This window comes from Emydura macquarii, unplaced genomic scaffold (assembly GCF_026122565.2).
Source record: "Emydura macquarii macquarii isolate MOO-44397 ecotype Brisbane River unplaced genomic scaffold, CSIRO-AGI_Emac_v2 contig_719, whole genome shotgun sequence".
Classification (NCBI taxonomy): Eukaryota; Metazoa; Chordata; order Testudines; family Chelidae; genus Emydura; species Emydura macquarii.
Window position 1 is genome coordinate 404,739 of NW_027130856.1, and position 17,197 is coordinate 421,935.

Below are 17,197 nucleotides of genomic sequence, written 5' to 3' on the forward strand. Positions count from 1 at the left end.
CTAAACATCCTCTGGCATGTTTTACAAGGAGAAGGTTGTGAGCCTTGGTGGATTGGATACATTTTAATTTAAATAATAATGTTCTGCCTACCTAACTTCTTCTACAAACTCAATTGAATATGCTATTTTTCTTTACTTCCTACATAAATTGTTGGGCAAAATGCTTTGGGATTCTTTTGGCTGAAAGGTGCCCCATAAACCTAAGAGGATATTTTAAAAAACCTAAATTCCTTAATGTTGGAGGCCTTCTGACAAGTTTCAACCTGTAATTAATTTTACTGCCAAGTTATAAACCACTGAAATTCTGAAAAGAGAGGTCTGTAAATAGGAACAATGAAACAACTTTAACTGCCTTGGCATTACCGGATGCTATTTTAATAGGTAAAATATCACATTTTTTTAGTCTAACTAGTGTTGCAGTCCAAACAGAAGCCAAACACTTAAATCTTAGAACTCCTGTAGCATGGTGGCAACACATGCTATGTGAGCTGAAAGCATACTTGAACTTCTCAACTCTGACATTTAAATCAAAGACAAATCTTGTAACAAATGAGAGATATCTTTATATTGGTAAGAAAGGGTTAGGTTATACATTTAAATGGTTTTGATTATAGAAAATATTGTCAAAGAAAGTTGACGTTTTATGTTAAAATATATTTTCCTGTTTTAAAACTTCATAAGGAATACCACCAGGTTGATGAGGGAGTAGCAGAAATTTTTATGCAAAATTAGAAACTGAGCTCACATATTGATGGGATACCAAATTATAACAAAATGATTTCTTGAAATACTCAGATATGTAATTTATCTTTAGACACATAAGTATAGAAAAACAAATTGTTGATGATAACAAAGTATGAACATTTACTAATTAAATTTAAATGGTATGTTTTATAAGGCTGTATTTTTATATTACATACTATAGGTCTGGTGAACAGCGTTCCCGTCGGCTCAGCACTACACTGCTTGAGGGGGTGGACTTACTCAGTCGACTTCCTGATCGATTGAGCAGGTCTCACTGACCACTCAATCGATCAAGAAAGATCAATCTGGCAGCAGCGATTTTGCCGCCGTCAGTCTGAACATAGCCTCATTGTCATAATTTGATGTCATAGGATATGAACATATTTAGTATAGGGTATAAGATAAATACAAAAAGAGATTAAGGCATTGCAAATTCTTGGAAATTCTGCATCTAATCACAGATATACATTGTAACCACAACAGAAAACACTTTAAGTATGCAGCAGATTTTTACTAACTTTCTTTAGAAACATCATTGCAGAAATCTAGCAGTTTTGCAAGTCAATTATATAGCAATGTTTGTATTTTAGATCAAGTTGGTCAGAATGTGTAATTCTTATAAATGCAGTTATTTGTAACAGTGACGCAAAGGCCATGCCTGTTCTGTAAAAACCCCTACTGGCTGAGGAAGGCCCTGCAGGCACGCTTCCCTCAGCTTGCTCTAGTAGCACCCAGAAATAAACCACTTGTCTCCAGAGTCTTTAAGTAATACTCCCCTTCTCCTAGATTTCAATTTATTTAGTTCATACAGCTTCCCCCAAAGAGTTCCACTTTAAGTTCCAAGGTCTTAACAGCCTTCTTTCTAATGTATAGAGGGTTTTAGTCAAGTACTCTCTCCTTTCCACAGGAGGCCCACTGCTCCCCTTTATGAACTGTACTCATTACCTCAGGCCAGCTGTAGCTTTCAACCAGCTTCTCCTTTAGCGGGCCCATTTCTCCAGTTATTCAGCAGGTTCAGAGGGTTCAGCAGATAGCCCTCCCTGGCTGGTATCTCTGTTCTGAGAGAAGAGGCTGAATATATACAGCTCTTTTCTCCAGCTCATTCCCAATTGGTTAGGAGAGAGGAGAGCCTTGCCCCACCCACTATGAAAGACTTTTGTTCCTAGGCCTTGAAACAAACAGTGACTGACTTTATCCCAAACACTACCTATTCCGAGGACTGCTTCCTCTCTGCCAATACCTCTTATTTCCTAGATCTTTTGCATACATCAAAGCCTTCCAAAATTTCAAAGAGCCATGCCATGTGACTGGGATGAGCTCACTGCGAGGTACCACTATCTATATGGGAGCAGATTATATCATAGCACAGTATGTAAAATACTATCAGAATATACATACCTGTTTAGCCATATTTTCTACAAATTTTGGTGATCTTTCCCTTAAAAATGTTACAAGATCTTTATATATGTCACTTTTTCTCTCGTAATCAATATCATCTTTCTCCTTTCCTCTACCCTTAAAAAGAACAAAATTTTAAATTATTTTTAATATTCTCTTTCATAAAAAGTTTTCATGTGTAAGGTAAATACTATTAAGAAATATAGGTCCCAAATTTGTAATGAGCTCCACACCTCAGACCATTGTGCCAGCACAGAGCACCAGTGAATGTAAATGGGGTTTAGCAGGGATGCCAAGGTCCACTCACGTGGAGCTCTTTGCAGGATCCCTGTAACTAGTTAATACTGTATGTGGTGCTCTGTGTGTAAAGGGAAGGGGAAGGGGACTTCGGGGCCCTTGGGGAAAACCAAATGAACATGAGCCTCTAGTATGATGCAGTGGCTAAGAAAGCTAAGATATATAATCAGCTGAATAACAAGTAAAAATAGGAAAAGGATATTATTGAATATGGCATTAGCAAGACCATTATTGGAATATTGTGCCCAGTTCTGGTGCTCATACTTTAAAAAGGTTGGTGACAAATTGGAAAGGCTATAGAAAAGAACAACAATGATTTGAGATCTGGAAAGCCTGCCTTACAGTGAGAAACTACAGAAGCTCAATCTGTTTATAGCTGATCACAGAGAAGGTTAAGAGGTGACGATGTTCTATAACTTCCTACATGGGGAGAAGATTTCTGACGGTAGAGTGCTCTTGAATTTAGCAGAAATAGGCATAATAAGAGCTAACGGCTGAAAGCTAAAGCTAGACAAATTCAAACTAGAAATAAGGCACACATTTTTGGCAATAAGGATAGTTAACCACTGGAAGAAATTAATTAGGGATGTGATTGATTCTTCATCACTTGAAGTCTTAAAATCAAGAATGGATGTCTTTCTAAAAGATATGCTGTAGCTCAGCCAGAAGTTCTGGACTTGATGAAGGAATTACTGAATAACATTTTATGGTTTGTGTTATGCAGGTCAGATTAGATGGTGATAATGGCCCCTTCTGGCCATAAAATCTATTATTTCAGTGGGATTCGTAGTAGTAAACACTTCATCCAATAGAATGTGTTTACAAGATCACATCCTTAGTTAAAGCTGGGCAAAAAATGTACGGAGTTTTTGTCCTTAAAATCTGTGAAATTTTGTGTATGTTTCATTCTTTATTCTGCTTGTCCCAAATTCTTATATTTTTATACAAGCAATCATCATAAGAAGAGTGAAAAATAGTTTGGAACTTGAACTTAGGAAGAAGAGGGTACATTAACTCTGTGCAGTAACTGCAGTTCTTCAAGATGTGCATCCGTATGGGGGCTCCACTTTAGGTGGCAAGTGTCCCACATGCCTTCAATTGGAGATTTTCATTAGCAGTGTCCATTCAGCCTGCACGTGTCCTACATTCCTTGTGCCCCACGTCAGAGCTATATGGAACTGCACAAGTGAACCGCCCTCAGTTCCTTCTCTACCACACAGTTCTACAGAGAAAACTCTGAAGTAGAGGGGAAGAAAGGCAGGTAGTGGAGCATCCTTAGGGACATACATCTCGAAGAACTACAGTTACTTCACAGGGTGAGTAACCTCTCCTTCTTTAAATAGTGTCCCTATGGTTGCTCCACTTTGGGTGACTCCCAAGAGCAGTATCACCATGGGAAGAAGGGAACTACAGAATCAGGTCCAGAAATGAAGATGGAACTGCATAGCCAACTGCCCCATCAAATCTAGAGGCATGGATTAAAATATAGTACTTGGAGAAGGTATGTATTGAAGACCATGTAGCAGCTTTGCAGAGACTGGAACATCTTTAAGTAATGCCATAGATGTTGACTGTGACCTTATAGAGCGTGCTAACACCCTGAAAGGAGGTTGAAAGCTGGCCACATGGTAACATGCATTAATACACCCAAAGATCCATCTCGATTGCCTCTGGGAGGAGACTGGATTCTTCAGATCTGTCTGCAATGGAAACAAACAGTCTAGGAAACCTCCTAAATGATTTGGTCCTGTCTAGATAGAAAAATCTTGCTCTTCTGACAGCTAAGGAATGGAAGGAAGCCTCCTGTTACGAATTATGTGCTTTTGGGAAAAAAACAGTAAAAGAATGGTCTGATTAAGATGAAACTCAGATGACACCTTGTTAGGAATTTATAGCGTGGATATAAGGAAAGTTTGTCCGTGAATAATACCATGAAAGGAGGATCTGCCATTAAGGTCCCAATTTCTCCAACTCTTCAGGTGGATGTGATGGCTACCAAAAAGGCAGTCTTCATAGACAGGTTCAATAAGGAGCAGGTTCACAGAGAGGTCTTATTAGAGGTCTGAGAACTTGACTGAGATCCCAAAATGGACTGGGGTCTTTCACTTGAGGGAAAACATTCCCCAATCCTTTAATGAACTTTTTAAATTGCTGGCTGAGCAATCCCTGAGAACACTTCCATTGGGAAATGAAAGGCTGTTATGGAGCCAAGTGAACCTTGACCAAGCTGGCTGATCACACTGCTGCAACTGAAGAAAACAGGTAATCCAGGATAACCAAGAGTGGGGAAAATTCGGGTGTGAGTCATTGAAGTTCACACTAATGGCTAAATTTCTCCCATTATTGAAGGTAAGTATTTTGGGTAGGTTCTTTCCTACTGTTTAATAACATCTGTAGTACCTCCGCAGAACAGACAGACTTCAGCCCCATGAACCATCAAGAAGCCATGCCTTGGGATTAAGCAATCATTCAGAGTCTTGGAAGACAAGATGAGGGGAATTGGAAGCTTTATTGCTGGATAGAGGGACTGGTGAAATAGGTAAGGATACCATGCTTGTCTCAGTCCTGTTGCAAATATTAGAATAACACTGGCTTTGTCCTGTCTGATTTTGTTCAGAACCCTCAGTATCAGAAGCATTGGGGGAAATATATAGAACAGTCCCTTTGTCCATGGTAGGAGGAAGGCATTCCCCAGAGAATGGTGTCCTAGATCCCCTCTCACAAACAGGAAGTGTTGTCTGTTCTGTTCTAAAGTGGTGAAGAGGTTCAGTTCTGAAAATCCCCAAATTTGAAATATGCCATGGAGGGTCCAAGAGTCCAACTTCCATTTACAATCCTGGGAGAAGCGCCTGCTGATAGCAACAGTCAGGGTTTTTCAAGTGCCAGGTAGGTACGTTGCTGAAATGTGTATACAATGGATTATGAACCAGAGAGGGAGATTTTGCTCCTTGCTGGTTGATATAAAATCTACAGGCCACATTGTCCATCATGACCCTCATTGACTTGTCCCTGATGAGAGAAACAAAATGAAGGCAGGTATTTCTGGTTTTCCTGGGTTCCAATAGGTTGATGTGAAGACAGGTTTCTTGAGACATCTGCTCGGGACTGTATGAACATCAAAACATGCTCCCCATCTCAACATGGATGCATCCATCATTATGGTGACCATCAGATTTGTGCAGAGAAAAGCAATGCCTGCATTGATGTTTAATAATCTTTCCACTGGTCTAGGGAATCTTTCACCTGAAGGGGAAATGAAACCTGTTTGTCTAAGCTGTGTCAGTTTGGTGAGTAGACTATTTTGAGCCAGCTCTGAAAACAACAAAGGCGCTGGTGGGGACATAATATTTTTGATCAGCCCATTTGCAAGTTGGTGGTACTGTTGCTGGCTTCTGCCAAACCAAAAATATCTTGTTGATGGAGAGCACGATTCTAGTTCATGTTGCTGACTGCAGAATGTCTAGCAAGTTGTATTGTGATTCCTTGACTTCTGTGAGAGGTGTCTGTAGAGCATCTGCCTCTTTTTTTATGGGGTCTCATTTTCTGAGGAAATTATTGGCCATAGACGGTGGTGTAGGCATTACCACCTCATCTGGTGATGACAAGAGGGTAGTTTGAGGCGTAGCCTCCTCCTGTGCCCTAGCCTCTTGCTCCTCGCATGTTGTCTCCTCCTAAGGAATGGGCTTGGATGGACGGGACTGTGTGCCCTTACTGTCTAGAGGGAAAGGCTTGGAGCCTTGGAAAATTGCTGTCAGTAAGCCACCCAGGGATTCCAGAAGACTATTGTGAGTGACCACAGGGGAGAGGGAGTGGCATCAAAGGTTGGCCTAGCACTTGTGATATCTTCCCTGAAATTCCTCTCTCTCTCTGCAGGTATGAAAGAGTGGGTTCCTGTATGGATGGGTATAAGAGTCCTGCACCAAGATAGAAGAGATTGAAGGGAGGTCCTCCTCCTCCTCCTCTTCCTCCTGTGGTGGAGCCTCAGTCAAAAATGGTGTGAACTGGGTGGTACCAGGGATAGATGAGAGTCCAGTGACTGAGTGGGTCTCAGTACCGAGAGGCATTCAGTCCCCATAAACAGTGGAAACTGGTTCATCTACCACAGATAAGTCTTTCGAGTACCTATATTCTAGGGTTATCTAATGGAGTGGCAGTACCAACATAAACATTCTGTTTGCCTCTAGAAGTAGACACTACTGAAGATTTAGAGTGTTCAAGGTGAGTGCTGAGGAAGTCAGGCTTGTACGGTGCCAAGGAACCTGTTGGGGGAGATACCAGGGGGTAGAGCCATGTCCAATGGTACTGATCTGGAGGAATGTCTATCCTTCCCATTTTTATCATGTCCAGATGGTGTCTAGGAGCCAAGTTTGCTTTTAGAAGAGCTTTGGGATTTTCCAGTCCTGCCAGTACTGGAGAAGCCCTTTGCCTCTCTGGCACCAGGTCGAGAGATCAAAGTTTCTGAGTTGGTTGACCAACTGGGAGATTGAGGTCTTTCTGGAATAGATTCCTAATGAAGGAAGGTAGAGCTCCTCTTTCTGGGACCCTTTGAGGAGATCTCTGGAGCTTTCTCCTTTCTGGTGAAGTGTTGAACCAAGGTCAAAGGGGAACTGGAGACTGTACAGGGGTATTCTCCTGACCCAGCTCTGAGGTGGGGTGAAGGGAACCTTCCATCATACATAGCCTCAACTTCATCTCCTGATTCTTTTTTACCCTGGATTTAAGGGCCAGACAAAAGTTACACTTCTGTGAGATGTGGGACTCTCCTAGGCACTAAAAGCACTTGGAGTGGCCGTTGCTAACGGGGATGGCCACCTGGGAAGGCAGCATTTAAACCCCAGTTAGCCAAGCATGCCCTCCCAAGGAAAGCATGCCTCCCCAAAGAGAAGGAAGAGGAAAAAAATAAACCTCTCAACTACTAAACTAAGGTATACTAAAAAAACTAATAGACTAGACTAAATTCAACTAACAACTAGGAAAAAGAATTCAGCTGAGGCACGCTCAAGGTAGATATGCTAAAGCTCAGTCTCAAACTGAGACAACTGAGAAGGAAGTGAGTGTAGTTCGCTCATGCAGCACTGTATAGCTTTGGTGTGGAGCATGAGGACTTGCAGGGTGAATGAGAGTGCCAAATGGACACTGCTAACAAAAATATCCAAATGAAGGTGTGTGTGGAGCATCCACAGGAACAGTACTCAAAGAAATGTGGGTTCTACTCTCTGCTCTGTCACAGCCTTGCTATGTGAAGACACTTAATTAGGGAATGGAGGTAACTGCTCCATAATTAAGACTGTTAATGAGTTTCCACTAAAAGTCTGACTTTTGCCACCCCTCTAAAATCCACAAACAAAGGAATATCAGAATCAAAAGTAGTGAGTTAGGTTTCTGACTGTGATAAATAAGTTTGTTCAAGGAACTCCTGAATTCTGACACCTTAAACATAGCATTGTTCCTTGGAACTCAAAGAATCAGTGAACTTTTTTTTTCTACTTGTAGAAACTTCTCCACAGCCACTTCAATGGAAGTGCTCGCATGCTTAAAGATAAGCACATTTGTAAGTGTTTGCTGAATTGGGCATAAGAGTAATTTTTCAAGTTTAAGTGATTAGACTCTAATTTTAAAAGATCATTAACATTTTAAAATAGTAACATCAGAATGAGTCATACAGAGATGCTGAGTGAATTTTGGATGATATTTACGTATGGCTAATTGAGGATATTTACATGTGTAAATAGTATCACTGAACTGAACCCAATGGGACTACTCACATGCATAAAGTTACAAATGTGTGTTTTTGCAGGGTTGGGTCTAAAAGATAGAGAAGACACAACATTTGGGGAAAGCCAAAGGTTGACATAATCTGGGGTTTTTTGCTTCTAATTCTTATTGTTATTATAAACTCTGATAGGGTAACACCCAAACATATTGCTAAGCATATTAGATTAATGTTTCTCATAAGGTAATTATTGAAATGGTTACAACAATGCATGAGTTTGTATTACAATGGCTTTCTTAGCAACCACAAAGGTTTTTTTAAGAGTGAAAATGTAGATTATGGACAATATGATATAATCGAGAAAAAACATCATGATACTCATCTTGCCATTCTTCAGGATTCATTAACAGGTCTGTTTCATACTCAACTTACTGTACTATCTAGACAGAATGAGAGGAATGTGCAAAACATGCATTTTATAGGCTGCTCCACATGTGTGGTAACAAACTAAATTTACAAGTGGTGTGGAAACCACTAAGATTCACTGTTCAGGCAACAGCAGAAAGAGAAATAATGACCTATTGTCAAAATGTAAAAAATATAAGACAACATGGCGTGATTATTTTCTCTCTTTCTGTGGTGCCACTAAAGTAACTCTTCAGCTATTGGTTGAATACAACTGCCCTAAATCCTCAGGCAGGACTCAGCCATTTTAATATACTCAAGTTTCTATTATGACACATTCGAGTTTTTATTATTACTTACTCCATCTAAAAACACTCCTGCTGTGCTGCAAGTGATGTACAACGGATCGGTGTCATGTGGTTTAGCAATCAAATAACAAATTTCCCCATGGACTTGTCTCCAAGGCGGGGCTCGACATCCATTGGAGAATTCATAATCTGCAAAAACAGTGTTTTGTCATTTAAAAAAAATTGCTATTTCTAATAATGAGACCTATATAGATTTTTAATCATAAAATTCATACATATTAAGATCTGAATCCTGAAACTGTCACTTGTGTGAATAATCCAAACTCATTTAGGACTTGATTCTGCAAAGTACTGAGCACTCTGGCATCATTCAACAAACCACTTAAACACATGTGCAGCACTTCTCAGGACCAAGCCCTTAATTAGTCCCATGAATAGGCTTTATTTATGTAAATCAAGGCTGAAGAACTGAGCTCCGTATCTGTAGGTACATGTTGTTCTATTTCATTACTTAAAAATAGAAATACACATTTTAAATCAGTAAGAGATAATTATTTTAACATCTATATGAAAAAATCAAAATTATTATATTTAATATGTATGTGTAAATGTAAAACATGATAAAAACATAACAGGTAGAATTTGAACCTGATGCATATTCAAGAGATTCCAGCACTGTATCGTCTCCTTCTCCAGAGAAATGTTTGAGCAGATCCACTTCATTTTTTATAGCAGCTGGAGTTAATCTCACCTCTCTGTAATTAAGAGAAAATGGTCTAAAATCTAATAATCAAAAATATATTTTCAAAAATAATTAGAAGATTGTATAAAGAGATTTTGCTCTTTCCTTGCAAAATAAGTTTTAGCATAGCAGGGAAAAAACAACTAAATATAGGCAAAAGGCTATTTAGTGACATTTTGGTTTCACCACTAAAATGAAACCCTTATAACTATTTGACAAATTCAATGTGATCTTTTTTGTGTTTTCATGACTAAATGAACAACTCTATTAAAATCTTTTAATTGCTAGTGTATTGTTTATTTATATAAATTATATTGAGTTGCTTCCAAAATACAAAACATGCATATATATGTATATGTATATATACATACACACTTTCACATGTACATATTTATACTGTTAAACCTCCAGAAAACATCTTTAATTTCAACAATTTTTCCTGGTTTTCACAAATCAAAAAAGATAATTACTTTCGTATCTTTTTCTGAGTGATTTCTTTATATCACACTGTAGGAAGCCACCGTGGCCTCCCACGGAGCCAGAGCCTGGGGAAGGACCCGAGAGCTCTGATTGGCCCAACGCACACCCTGCCCCAGAGTCTGCCCGGCAACAGGAGACCCGGGCCGTGATAGGGCCACCCGGCCAGGCCAATTGGCAGCCGTGGGGCGGAGCCGCAACAGGAAGGGGAAGGATAAAAGCCTGTCCCCTGAGCTCAGTAGGGCCCAAACTGCTGCCGGAGGCAGACGTGCTGCCCTGCCAGCAAAGGCCTAGGCCAGAGCCTAACCGCCGCCGACTAACCCCGACCCCATCTGGGCCCAGGGATTGGATAGGGCCCTCAAGGAGCTGGACTAGGCAACCCGGCCAGGACGACTGGGCCGAGTTACCCCGACCTCGAGCCCGGGGCCGTGCTCGGGAACTGCCAGACTGGGCCGAGACCCCAGAGCCGCCCGAGTGGCGGGCACCCCCGGAGACCGGACCAGATTTGGAGGAACTGCCGGCCGCCGAGCCCCTCCCCGCAGTGGGGCAGGACTTGGAGGAGCTGCCCGAGGCCGAGCCGCTTGCTCCAACCTACAACGACCTGGAGGAGCTGCCCCCTGAAGAGGAGTTTCCTGCCTTACCTCCGGTCGACGAGGAAGGACTAGCAGCGCTAACAAAGGTGGACTATCCTTGGGACACGGAGGCAACAGGTACTAGGGTCAGTGGGGAGGAAGTAGCCCAGGGACAGCCACGACCTGTGGCTGAAGCCGCCATATTGCCGGTGTGTTGCGGCGGGAGCCCCGCCGGCACAGTGGCAGCCACTTCTGCCACTGCTAGGGCCCTGGGCTGGGACGCAGTGGAGACGGGTGGGCCTGCGTCCCCCTCCCCTTCCCCCGTTCCCTAGCCACCCCAGGAGAATTGCTCTCCTGACCCCGCCTGAAGCTGTTGCCTCCTCTGCTCACCCTGCCTAGGGGTTGGAGCACTAGACTCCTGGTTCGCTCACCTTGCCTGAGGCCTGAGCGATCTGCCTCTGCTCACCCTGCCTAGGGGTTGGAGCACTAGACTCCTGGTTCGCTCACCTTGCCTGAGGCCTGAGCGATCTGCCTCTGCTCACCCTGCCTAGGGGTTGGAGCAATAGACTCCTGCTCGCTCGCCCTGCCTGAGGGCCTGAGCGATCTGCCTGCTCACCCTGCCTAGGGGTTGGAGCAATAGACTCCTGGTTCGCTCGCCTTGCCTGAGGCCTGAGCGATCTGCCTCTGCTCACCCCTGCTAGGGGTTAGAGCAATAGACTCCTGCTCGCTTGCCCAGCCTGAGGGTGAATTACCCAGACTGATCTCTCGCCAAGAGCGAGCTATTCCCCATGTAGGAAGCCACCGTGGCCTCCCACGGAACCCGAATCGCCTACACACACCAAAAGCACATGTTCTGGGTTAAAATAAATTTAATTTAAAAACCAAAAGAAAAAAAATCTACTGTCTAAAAATGGACAGAGTTTCATTTGAAATGCACTTACTGTGAAATATGTTTCAAAGAACTGTTCAGTAGTTGCATATCCAGCTGTTGAAGAAGAACAGAGATCTTCATTTTAATCTCTGTATCAGGATCATCATCTTTTTTCATTCTGTCCAGCAAGCGCAGCATATACATATCTTCTCCTTCAATAGTCCCATATCCAGGGCCAAGAATTTTCACTATAGGATCTCTATTGGCTGTAAATGGGAAACATTAACAATATAAAGGTAATAATACTTACAAACGAATCATAAAAGATTTTTAAAAACCTTAACTGCCAAAGCATTGTAACAATGTTAACTTATAATATGAACACATATTTAATTTTAAAAGATAGACAGATAATGGGTACTGTTGTTCCTTAAAATGTTCAAAATGTTACTGTTTTATCCTATAAATGACTTCACATCCCTTTATTGTGATTTGAAATACATTGATATATCACTGTGTAACAATATGAAAACAAAATTCATGTAAAACAAACCCTTAAAAACAAACCCTGTCTTCTGATGCAATGAACATCCAGATGTATTGAATCAAGAGATAAATATCAAACTCTCTTATAGGTCAGTATTTACCTTCAGGGATAATAAAACTGGATGATGGCCATAACATCAAGTCAATGGGCTCAATTCACAAAGAAGCCATCATTACGGAAGTTTGATTTTGTGTATAACAATGTCTTAAAAGATTTGTTGGCAACATTCCCAATGATTCCATAAAAGGCCCAGCTATCACTTGCTCAGGATTGCCAGCTGTCCTATACAGTGACCAGTGACACAACTGTGTGTCAGCTGGCTTTATAAACTCATTTCGTTTTCACTGGCCCAATAAATGACAGTATTCTTACACAGGTGCACAGCAGTTGCTGGCTCACACTGAAGCATGATCCCTGTGTGTCTTTGCTATGTGAGCATTTTACAAATCAGGCCCCATCCATCTGTGGATGCATCAGTATTGTAGTTGGCTTGTTTTCTACCAAAGTCACAAATGAATGTTATTCAGATATCACACTCCATAGGTGTCTAATTTAGCACACTGAGGTGCTTTTTAGTCACAGTTTGAACACAAGGAACTGGATATGACCCAATAACTGCACCGTTACATATTTTCTAAAAGTGTTCATCAGAAAGAGCTGGAAATTTTTATAGTCATGAACTTCCTATGCATAACATGTTGGGCTGGTTGTTTTTAAAAAAATTAACATTCTAAAAGAGAGATTAAGTTAAAAGTACAGAAAAAACTATTATTAGCTTCTGAATACTAAGTGTACTGAGATTTGAATATATGATCTGCTATAATTGTTGAGAAACCAGTCAGTATACACATATCTGTATATGAAATTCAATGTTAGCATGATTCCAGTGCTCTATATTACTGACTCCAGTGAAGATAAAAAAATAAAAAATAAAAACTTGCTGATTCATCATGTGTTTTCAACCAATCCCTCATAAGCCAAAATTTGTACTAATTAAAATATAATGTACGTGTTTGTTTGTTTCTTTCTCTCATTTTTTAAACATTAAAATTCAAGGGCAAGAAAATAAAAAAAACCAACCTTCAAGGCATGCCTGTGCTTCCTTTAATTTTTTTTCCGTAGCTACATGTAGCAAAGCAGACAGCTGGCCAAAACTGCGGACTCTGATAGTTGAGGCAGTGAGGAGAAGCAATGGTTGATCATCTTTGTCTCTTTCTTCTGACTGAACAGTTGTTCCACTAGAAGAATAAAATTATACTTCATAAAGAGAGATCTTCTATTAAAGGAAAATTTTAGGCAGAGTACAACTCTAAAATGCTGCTCAAAGCTCTGAATCAAAAATGGAACACAAATTCTCTTAATTTCCATTCCCCCTTTCTATTTACTAATAGACCATGTTAACTTGCACAATCAAATCAGTTTGCAGAAAGAAATGTTAGGCTGCTGTACCTTAGTTACCAAACCAAGGTCTATCAATGAAACATATACTAATATATTACAGCTGACAACTGAAATACACATAAGAATATAAGAATGGCCATATTGGGTCAGACCAATGGTCCATCTAGCCCAATATTCTATTTTCCGACAGTGGCCAGTGCCAGATGCTTCAGAGGGAATGAACAGAACCGGGTCATTTCAAGTGATCATTCCCTGTGATCCAATCCCAGCTTCTGGCAGTTGCTCTGGAGACACACAGAGAATGGGGTTGTGTCCGTAACCTTCATGGCTAATAGCTGCTGATGGTCCTATCTTCCATGAACTTACCTATTTCTTTTTTTAACCCACTTTTGGCCTTCACAAAATCACATGGCAACAAGTTCCACAGGTTGACTGTATGTTCTGTGATGAAATACTTCCTTTTGTATGTTTTAAACATTCTGCCTACTAATTTCATCAGATGACTCCCTAGATCTTGGTGTTATGTGAAGGGGTAAATAACACTTCCCTATTTACGTTTTACATGATTTCATAGGCCACAATCATATCTGCCCTTAGTCAACTCTTTTCCTGAAGAGTTGTAGTCTTTTTAAAATGTCCTTGCATGGAAGCTGTTCCATACCCCTAATCAATTTCATTGCCCTTCTCTAGACCTTTTCCAATTCTAGAATACCTTTTTTCAGATGGGGCAACACAAACTGCATGCAGTAGTCAAGGTGTGGGCATACCATGGATTTATATAATGGTATTATGATATTTCCTTTTTTATCTATCCCTTTTCTAATAGTTCCTAACATTCTCTCTGCCGCTATATAGTGAATGGATGTTTTCAGAAAACTATCCACAATTACTCTAAGAACTCTTTCTTGAACGGTAACAACTAATTAATATCCATCATTTTGTATGCATAGTTGGAATTATTTTTTCCAATGTGTACAACTTTGCACTTATCAACACTGAATTTCATCTGCCATTTTGTTGCCCAGTTCATAGGTGCTGGAACTAGAGGTGTGGTGGGTGCTACCAAACTCCCTGTCTTGAAGTGGTTTCCATTATATAGCTTTTACAGTTTGGTTCAATGGCTCTCAGCACCCCCACTATAAAAATTGGTCCAGAAACCCTGGCTGACTTGTTCAGTTTTGTGAGATACCTTTGTAACTCTGCCCAGTCAGCGTTGGACTCAACTATATTGAGTAATTTTGTATCATCTGCAGACTTTGCCACCTCACTGTTCACCCCCTTTTCCAGATTGTTTATGAATATGTTGAAAAGCAAGGTCACACTACAGCTCCTTGAGGGACCCTGCTTTTTACCTCTCTCCATTGTGAAAACTGACCATTTATTCCTACCCTTTATTTCCTAACTTTTAACCAGTTACTGATCCATAAGAATAACTTCCATATTATCCATGACTGCTTAGTTTTCTTAAGAGTCTTTGGTGAGGGATATTGTCAAAGGCTTTCTGAAAGTCCAAATACACTAAATCCTCTGGATCACCTTTGGCCACATGCTTGCTGACCCCCTCAAAGAATTTTCATAGACTGGTGAGGCATAATTTTCCTCTACAAAAGCCATGTTGACTCTTCCCCAATATATTATATTTATATATGAGTCTGACAATTCTGTTCTTTACTATAGTTTCAACCAATTTGCCTCATGCAGAAGTTAGGCTTATCAGCCTGTAATTGCCAGGATTGCCTCTGGAACTGTTTTTTAAAAATAGGCATTACATTGGCTACCCTTCAGTTATCTGGTAGAGGCTGATTTAAGCGATAGATTACATACCACAGTTTGTAGTTCTGCAATTTCATATCTGAGTTCCTTCAGAAATCTTGGGTGAATACTATCTGGTCCTGGTGACTTATTACTCTTTAATTTATCATCAATTTGTTCTAAAACATCATCTAGTGACACCTCAATCTGTACATATCAGGAAACGTAGAACTATGGTTCCCAGAAAAAACACAACTCAAGAACTTGCACAGGTTAATCAATGGTGTATCTCATTAGATTTATGCCATAATATATTTGAGCAACGTGGACATGATATAGGTATTGTGGAAATGATAAGCCAAATTTAGGAGAGATATAAATGGGAGTGCAGATAAAAACATCAGATAGACGTTTTTAAAAAGTATAACTGTTCTGCTCTTTTCAAAGCTGTAGCAGTTCCTTTAACATGGCTTGGCTCTATTATGTTGTAACTGGGCACACCAACACAGCTATATTTACAATGCTGATATGACCTAACACTCAATGGATGTAACTACATTAGGACTTTTTGCATTGTTTTTTGCATCTCACCTCAAGGTAAGGTGATTCACAGTATGTCTACACAGCAACTAGATATCTGCTGTTGGCCTGTGCCCACTGACTCAGACTCATGGGGCTTGGGCTGTTTCATTGCTGTTTAGATTTCCGGGCTTGGGCTGAAGCCTGAGCTCTGGGACACTCCCACCTTGCAGGATCCTAGAACCTGGGCTCCAGACTGAGCCCAGAAGTCTACACAGCAATGAAACAGACCCGCAGCCCGAGCCCCATGAGCCCAAGTCAGCTGGCATGGGCCAACTGCAGATGTCTAGTGGGTGTGTAGACATTCCCACAGTGGTAAAACACCTGTGCCTGGCCTACATTAGTGCCTCCTTCATTGCTAGCATGGGCAAGTCTGCACCAGCGCTAGATATACAGTGTGAAAATTTCTAAAATAGACAAGGGCAAATATGTCGTCTCCACTTCAGTAAGAAATTAGGTTTCAACACATAACTGTGATGTCATAATCCAGGTGCTACAAATATTTTCAGAGTCCTTTGGAAAAAAGGTATAAATCAGAACACAAAATTCCCAGTGTAAAAAACTAGGAGAAAACCAATAGAATAAAAAGGAAAAGGATTTGTTATATAAAATAAGCAATTTTTTCTTTGCAGTTCATCTTTAATATGTTTTAAAACAATTGCCATTCAGACCTACCTGATCTCATAACCTAATTCAAATACTGAATAATCCAACTGTGTTTTCCATTCAAGTGGTTCTCTGAAGACAAAAGCTGCTTCTTGAGGATGTCTAGAGCTGAAGCTCTCTGCAAACTTAATTATGTCATTTAGAAGAGATTCATTCAAAGGGGTGATTTCTAGTGTGCCAGTTCCTGAACCAGCAGAGGTCCATTGCGCTGCTCTTGTCAATGCCACTCCCATCGTGTCAGCTAATATCAAGGATGTGTGCCTTAGCAAATAAATAATTTATTCTTTAAACATATTTAAGATCTCAAACTGATAAGAGAATACATCTGTAGACTTAATAGTTAGAAATAAGCATATTTGAGCCTGATTCAATCAAGTTACACCAGCAATGGGGGGAGCAGACTTGCTAATGTTATATTTAAAAGAATGAGGACACCTGGGGAAAATGCAAGTTACACTTCTGTTAATTAACCATTATAACATTTTTAAAAGTGCAAAGCAAATGGGTTCTGTTCTGTTTGCAATGCGACTAAGAGATGTCCTTTGTCATCTTTTTGGGTCGCCACCTCTGAAGTATAAAAAAACCAGAACATCCAGGATAATCCTGAGCCCATAAAACTGGACAGCTGGCAATGTGTACTGAGCACCCTTAGAAACTTCCCAGGACAGCCACCTCAAAAAAGGGACAATCCTGGGAAAATGTAGGCAGATGGAAACCCTACTTAT

The 17,197-nt window shown here is 40.6% G+C and overlaps 1 protein-coding gene across 1 annotated transcript in view; it reads right to left on the bottom strand.

Moving 5' to 3' along the window:
* The window catches only part of ODAD2 (outer dynein arm docking complex subunit 2), a 147,075-nt gene extending 130,370 nt beyond the window's left edge, over positions 1 to 16,705 (bottom strand). Inside the window, exons 1-6 of the mRNA XM_067542791.1 lie at positions 16,482 to 16,705; positions 13,155 to 13,312; positions 11,598 to 11,793; positions 9,514 to 9,620; positions 8,918 to 9,054; positions 2,143 to 2,259 (exon numbers count right to left, since the gene is read on the bottom strand). Of these exons, the coding sequence (XP_067398892.1) occupies positions 2,143 to 2,259; positions 8,918 to 9,054; positions 9,514 to 9,620; positions 11,598 to 11,793; positions 13,155 to 13,312; positions 16,482 to 16,705 (939 nt within the window). The remainder of the gene's footprint in view (positions 1 to 2,142; positions 2,260 to 8,917; positions 9,055 to 9,513; positions 9,621 to 11,597; positions 11,794 to 13,154; positions 13,313 to 16,481) is intronic.
* Between the last annotated feature and the right edge of the window lie 492 nt (positions 16,706 to 17,197).